Raw genomic sequence first — 7490 nt, forward strand, 5'->3', positions numbered from 1 at the left:
GTTAAACTCCTCTCTATTATGCCAACCCTTCCCTCTCTATGCAAACCAACAGCGCGTTGCGCTCCCTCCAATCGACGAACTGGAAGGATTCGCTGACCTTTGTGCTCGCGCTGAACCTACAGAGCATGGGCCATTGAAAGGTGGCTTCATTCACCTGTGTTGAAGGTAGAAAACCCACCTGCCACCTTTGTTCCCATGCCTACCTACTCCCATGTCATTTACACACATTTTCATATCATGTGACTTGCAAATGAGTACCTTTAATGCGCAACGTCAGACCTTACCTTCCAAAAAGACGGGCGTGTTATGTAGGCCATGCCCGATGTCACAAATAGTAGAAAGAAAGTAGATCCCATAGCTGAAACAAGCCATGCACATTCACTGTTTATTAATGATTAGGGTACAGCGTACACCCGGCACATCACCCAGAACCACTAGAGGTTTATGGACTAACGTGGTTCATCACATATTGGCATCAAATAACTACTGTTGTGAACACGTGATTGTTGTAATGTCGATGAACAAATACACAATGCCAAGGATTGTTTTGTAAACTGAATCTTTCCACAGTTATCCATCACAAAGATAGTAGCCCCAGCATCCACGTTGTTCTATAGAAACCACCCTTGATGCAAAGGAACAGAATCCTAGGCTAGAGATGTTTAAAAAGTGACTTCAAAAGAACACTGATAATTACAGCAAATGTATCTACTGAATTCATTTCACAATTCCATATTATTGGTTAACACAAAGAATCAAATTTATCATATACAAATAACACTATGGAGGGAAAAAAAAAAAATCCTGAAATCTTTCCCTGTTGCCAAAAATGAGCATTGTCGCAGTTCAGTTGACTTAGCAAGCAAGGGTTATAACAAGCAGCTATAAGAGTAAGAACAGGCCCCAGCAGCTGTTTGGAGGGAATAATCATGGTTTCACATTAGCGATGTGGTCCCTGCTCTAGTCTGTCTGTAGCCCAAATACCACCTATACCCTATAGTGTACTACTTTTGACCAAAGCCCATAGGGTTCTAGTCAAAAGTAGTGCACTATACAGGGAATAGGGTGCCATTTGGGACGTAACCCTCTTGTTTGACTTTTCATTGTCTTGATGCGGTGAGTCTCCTGACGTAGGCGTTCCAGCCTGCCTCCCTGTACTCGGCAGCAGCCTTCACCCTATCAGAGGCCCCCAGGATACCACGGCCAACGATGATGATGTCAGAGTCTTTTTTACAGATCACATCATCAGGACTGGAGTACTGCTGGCCCAGACCGTCTCCTGAATAAGAAAGGAGGGAGATGATCAATGAACAGTGTGGTGCTGAAGAGAACGCCACCCTACAGCTTGTTGCTGAAGGGGTTAAAAAAACAAACATCTGGAATCAAGGGTTGCATTCACAATCGCACCCTATTACCTACGTAGGGCCCTAGTCAAAAGAAGTGCACTATGTAGGTAATAGGGTGCCAATACAGTCACAAATGAACAAGGTATTTAACCCACTGTTCCTAGGCCGTCATTGTAAATAAGAATTTGTTCTTAACTGACTTGCCTAATTAAGGTAAAATAAAAGAAACTACAACAACCAAGATGACATGTGATCCAGCCTACATTTCCTGGACAATAGCACCATCTAGTGGCAAGGGAAGATTACTTAAGGGAAGAACAAAAATTGCCTGCGAATGTTGTTGGTAAAATGTGATAAAGAACACTGGACAGGATGAATGATGTGGTTAACAGGTAGAGAATGTAGTACCTTCTGACTGCATCTGCACCCCTGGAGTCATATGTAGGAATTCAGGCTTGCTGCTGATCTTGGAGCCAGAGATGAACCCAAACACAAAGTCAGAGTGCTCCTCAGCCATTTTCACCTATAGGAATGACAGACACAAATATATTAAATCCTCAAGGATGAAAGCTTAAGGATTACATTAAGGTAATCAACTAGTACCTCAGTTAAGCTGCCTGATGATGGAAAAAGTCACCCATTTTGGAATGGTAAAATGACGCTACGCATGCAAACATCAGTAAAACATACTGAAATGTACCAGGCCTTCACTGTCGCCCTGCGAGGTGACAGTATGTCCTGAATTGTAATCATTGCAGAGGGCGTGGGAGGTAAGAGAGAGGGACAGAACATTCTGTTCTCATGACATTCTCACTGAAGGACAGCTGGCTGGATCGCTTTGCTTACCACAGCCTGCGTGTAGTCCCCTGTTGCTAGGGAACCCTGGGAGCTCATCTGAGCTATGAGGAGACAGCCGCGGTCCAGTGGGAGGCCCACCACACTGAGCCCCTCTATCACCCCAGGGCCTGGCACCGCATGGGCATTCACCATATGAGACCACGAGGCGATCTGGTAGAGCCCACCTGAGAAATACAGAGGAAAACACACAACAGTCAGGAGACTTAGAAATCATAGCAACCAGGCATTCATTAGGATGGAATAGGATTCAAAAGCATGCTTCAAAAGGTTTAGGGGACAAATATTGCCCTTATTTGCTGGAGTTGGACAATGCATCCATTTTAACAATGGGTGCATTAGTTTTGCATCGCTCGGTGCCCCGGTTGGGCGGAGTTTGCACATTTTAGACCATTCTATTGGTCCTAAAGTGAAATCTCCACCCAACTGGGGCACACGGCGATGCAAAATCAGTGCGCCCACTAATCACCTTCATACTGGTGCTTGACCGTGTTCCCGATGTCAGCAAACTTGCGGTCCTCAAAGATGAGGAAGTTGTGTTTGTGGGCCAGGTCCTTGAGGGACTGGATGAAGGCTGGGCTGAAGTCCTGCAGGATGTCCACATGCGTCTTCAGCACGCACATCTGAGGCCCCAGAGAGTCAGCCAGCTGCAGCAGATCCTCACAGCCTGTCACGTCCGCCGACACACACAGGTTGGTCTTCTTCTCCTCCATCAACCTGAAGAGCTGGGCGGCCAGAGGGTGTGTGGTTTGGAGCTGGGCCCTGTCGCCATAGGTCAACTCCGCCAGCTTGCTGGGCTTCTTAGCCACAGGAGAGCCGTTCTTCTCCTCCTCCCCTGAGGGCTTGTAGGTGTTGTTCTCCTGGATGAACCTGCGCACGCTTTGGGCGGTGGAATAATCGATGCGCTCAGCCTGGAGCAGGACGTTGAGGAGTTTGGAGATGGAGATGACAGAGTGGAGCGCGATGCCCTTCTTGGCCAGCATGGCCCTACCTCCCTGCTCCCTGTCCATCAGCACGATGGCATCCGTGACCTTTAAACCCTCTGCCTGAAGCACCAGGGCCGTCTCCATGACGCTGCTGCCGCTGGTCACTACATCCTCGATGATCAGACACGTGTCTCCAGGGTGAATGGTCCCCTCTATAATCTTCTTAGTTCCTAGATAGAATCAAGAGATGATTGATGTCTGAGATGAGTGATCTGAAATCTAATATAGCTAGCTAGCACGTGTTAGACTAGAGCATTTTAACTGTTGACTGATGGGATGCAGCAAAAACACTGTCATAATGAGAATAATCAAATTTGACAGGTCATGAAATCTCACCATAGTCTTTGGCTTCTTTTCTTCGAATCAGCATAGGCAGCTCGTGTTTGGAGCAGATGATTGTAGCCAGGGGCAGAGCAGTGTATGGTACACCACACAGTGAGTTGTATTTCAAGTCCTCATCTTTGGCGCGTTGGTAAAGATAAACTGACACCTAAAAGGCAAAACAAACGGCAACAAATTCCAATATACATTCATTAAAATACATATTTTACAACTAGTTGGTCTCGGTTCGATTGCCTCCGAACAGACTACATACTGTCGATGTTGTTTCCAATACAGTGCCACTCATAGGAAACACGTGTTTACCAACCTGGTTCATAAGAGTTGGGTAGGAAACAATAACTCTGAGATCAAAATAAATCGGCGATGTTATTCCACTCTTCAGCGTGAACGTTCCGAATTTCACGGCCTGAACATCATGTAACTTTAAGATTAAACTTTCAAGGCAATCCTTTTCCATTTTCAATAAGTTTTTACTAATATCAATAGACAGCAGTCTTGTCCAACGCTCTCGTCTCGTCGCAAACATAAATCAGTTCCGCTTCCGAAATACCGCGCGGAACTATGGGACATGTCGTTTTTACATGATTGCGTTGCTCCAGCCATATTATAAATCGTTGATCATCACAAGCAAACCACACCGGCCACGTTGCGTATCCTGTTAGCTGTTGCGAAAGCAATACACTATACAGAACATGAATAAACAAGAACAGCTCAAGGATAGAACTACATACATTTAAAAACGGTACACATTGCCTACATATCAATTTCACCCACACCGCTGGCGTGCTAAAAATAGGACTTCGTTCTATTTGAGATGCTCCACATGCTGAAAGTCCCTTCCTTATTGGATATCAGGAAGATACAAACCCACGTGGACGCTTGAAAGACAAACAAGGAGAGATTCATTAAAGATAACTAACTAAAAACAAACTAGGTTTCTCATTTTATCTGTGGATTAAAAGTTAGAGAAGAGAAACACGATTTTGTATGACTCGGGGTAAAAATTCTACAAAGAACCAGCTAAAAAGAGAACCGTATGCATATAAGGTAAAATAACAACCCAATGTTCATCTCCCAGAACAAACTAGCTTGCAACAGCTAGCTATCTAAATGTCCATGAATGTTTAATGTGTGTTTCGACCTGCCCTGAAATGTATATAATTCATTCACAGTTGATTTGGTATTTTAACATGTGTGTTATGATCACGTCTGGTGGGGATAGACAAAATCACCACGATGTCGTATGCGGACACACGTAGATGTTCGGGGTTCACAGCGAAGCTGTGAAACATGACTATTCTTATATTATTGTTTTTTCCCGTATAATTGTTTTGACATGGTCAAAAATCTCAAGCATCGATTGGTAACTTTCTTTCTACTTTGCCACGCCGAAACTAGATCCCATGAATAACTTGGTCAAAAAGAATGTCACCGATTGGCTTATCGGTGGCAGTGTTATAAGAAGTCTCACTTAAACCATATTATCCACCACCCTATTTGACCTAGAGACTTTGAAACTTTGTGTAGGTGTCTCTCCTCATGCTGAAAAAATATGCCTCAGGGACCCATAACGTCTGTCAGGATGTCAACTTTTCCTCCATCTTGGACATTTTGGAAAACTTTTGAAAAACATATTCTCATGAACCATACGTTCAAATAACACCACCATATTCATTATTTATGCCCGTGGTACATCTCTTAACATAGTTTCAGAAAATCTAAGGGATTGGTTAATAGATGGCTGAGCTATTGATAAATCAGGAAATCAGACTTTACATGTATATTTAAATCCTTTATAAATCCACTTCACAATGGCCTATGAACGTGAAACTTTTTAGGGTAATCAAAGACATTACCACGATGAACCATGTTACGTTTGGCATTGATATCTTAAAAAATCTTCTTCTAATGGACTATAAGTCAGAGTCACTCCACATTTGGTCTTTGGGCTCATCACAATAGTCCCTAAAGAGTTTCAGAAATGATGCTGATGCATTCAAAGATGGCCATGCAAAAAATACTTCAAAAATCTTAACAACCATAGGACTAAATGACACCAACTTTGGAATGTAGGCCCATGGCACATGTCTTAACTTAGTTTGAGAAAATCAGATTTTACATGCCCATTTAAACCACTGTAAATCCACTCCACCGTGGCTTACCAACTTTGAAACTTGTCATCGCTATCATGGATGAACCACACTGAATTTGGTATAGATATCACAAAAACAAGGAAACTATTAACAACTAATTATTTGCACATTACACTAACATGCTGACCAAACCGGCTCCTAATAACCAATGAGTAGACTTCAGGATCGTGGACTTCAGGAAACAGCAGAGGGAGTACCCCCCTATCCACCGATGGAACAGCAGCGGAGAAGGTGGAAAGTTTTAAGCTCCTCGGCATACACATCACTGACAAGCTGAAATGGTCCACCCACACAGACAGTGTGGTGAAGAAGTCGCAACAGCGCCAAAAAGCAAATATATCCTGAGCTTTCTTATATTTCCTAGATATAAACTCAAAAAAAGAGAAATGTCCCTTTTTCAGGACCCTGTCTTAAAAAGATAATTTGTAAAAATCCAAATAACTTCACAGATCTTCATTGTAAAGGGTTTAAACACTGTTTCCCATGCTTGTACAGTGAACCAAAAACAATGAATGAACATGCACTTGTGGAACGGTCGTTAAGACACTAACAGCTTACAGACGGTAGGCAATTGAGGTCACAGTTATGAAAATGTAGGACACTAAAGAGGCCTTTCTACTGACCCTGAAAATCACCAAAAGAAAGATGCCCAGGGTCCCTGCTCATCTGCGTGAACATGACTTAGGCATGCTGCAAGGAGGCATGAGGACTGCAGATGTGGCCAGGGCAATACATTTCAATGTCCGTACTGTGAGACAACTAAGACAGCGCTACAGGGAGACAGGACAGACAGCGGATCGTCCTCGCAATGGCAGACCACGTGTAACAACACCTGCACAGGATTGGTACAGCCGAACATCACACCTGCAGGACAGGTACAGGATGGTAACAACAACTGCCCGAGTTACACCAGGAACGCACAATCCTTCCATCAGTGCTAAGACTGTCCACAATAGGCTGAGAGAGGCTGGACTGTTCGCTTGTAGGCCTGTTGTAAGGCAGGTCCTCACCAGACATCACCAGCAACAACGTCGCCTATGGGCACAAACCCACCGTCGCTGGACCAGACAGGACTGGCAAAAAGTGCTCTTCACTGATGAGTCACGGTTTTGTCTCACCAGGGGTGATGGTCGGATTTGCGTTCATCGTCGAAGGAATGAGCGTTACACTGAGGCCTGTACTCTGGTGTGGGATTGATTTGGAGGTGGAGGGTCCATCATGGTCTGGGGCGGTGTGTCACAGCAGCATCGGACTGAGTTTGTCATTGCAGGCAATCTCAATGCTGTGCGTTACAGAGTAGACATCCTCCTCCCTCATGTGGTACCCTTCCTGCAGACTCATCCTGACATGACCCTCCAGCATGACAATGCCACCAGCCATACTGCTCATTCTGTGCGTGATTTCCTGCAAGACAGGAATGTCAGTGTTCTGCCATGGCCAGCGTAGAGCCCGGATTTCAATCCCATTGAGCACGTCTGGGTCCTGTTGGATCGAAGGGTGAGGGCTAGGGCCATTCCCCCCAGAAATGTCCGGGAACTTGCAGGTGCCTTGGTGGAAGAGTGGGGTAACATCTCACAGCAAGAACTGGCAAATCTGCTGCAGTCCATGAGGAGGAGATGCACTGCAGTACTTAATGAAGCTGGTGGCCACACCAGATACTGACTGTTACTTTTGATTTTATGTCTCAGTTGTTGAATCTTGTTAATTTCATACAAATATTTACACATGTAAAGTTTGCTGAAAATAAACACAGTTGACAGTGAGAGGACGTTTCTTTTTTTGCTGAGTTTAGGACAGACACTTCAAAA

At 44.5% G+C, this 7490-nt stretch overlaps 1 protein-coding gene across 1 annotated transcript; it reads right to left on the reverse strand.

Moving 5' to 3' along the window:
* Nucleotides 1–350: 350 nt before the first annotated feature.
* Nucleotides 351–4085, reverse strand: umps (uridine monophosphate synthetase). The gene is made up of 6 exons (XM_029710936.1): nucleotides 3837–4085; nucleotides 3524–3677; nucleotides 2671–3357; nucleotides 2193–2368; nucleotides 1755–1869; nucleotides 351–1279 (listed from the first exon to the last, which is right to left on the reverse strand). Exons 1-6 carry the CDS (start codon nucleotides 4053–4055, stop codon nucleotides 1101–1103), a joined length of 1530 nt encoding a protein of 509 aa, XP_029566796.1. The 5' UTR covers nucleotides 4056–4085; the 3' UTR covers nucleotides 351–1100.
* Nucleotides 4086–7490: the final 3405 nt, after the last annotated feature.

Source organism: Salmo trutta, chromosome 24, assembly GCF_901001165.1.
Source record: "Salmo trutta chromosome 24, fSalTru1.1, whole genome shotgun sequence".
NCBI classification, from domain to species: domain Eukaryota; kingdom Metazoa; phylum Chordata; class Actinopteri; order Salmoniformes; family Salmonidae; genus Salmo; species Salmo trutta.

Bases quoted from the DNA above. Each gene is read 5' to 3' on its own strand.
- umps (XM_029710936.1), bottom strand. From the start codon at position 4,055: ATGTTTGCGACGAGACGAGAGCGTTGGACAAGACTGCTGTCTATTGAT. The intron at 3,358-3,523 runs GTGAGATTTCAT...GATTCTATCTAG, and splicing joins AAAAGAAGCCAAAGACTATG to GAACTAAGAAGATTATAGAG. The intron at 1,280-1,754 runs GTACTACATTCT...TTTCTTATTCAG, and splicing joins GGTGCAGATGCAGTCAGAAG to GAGACGGTCTGGGCCAGCAG.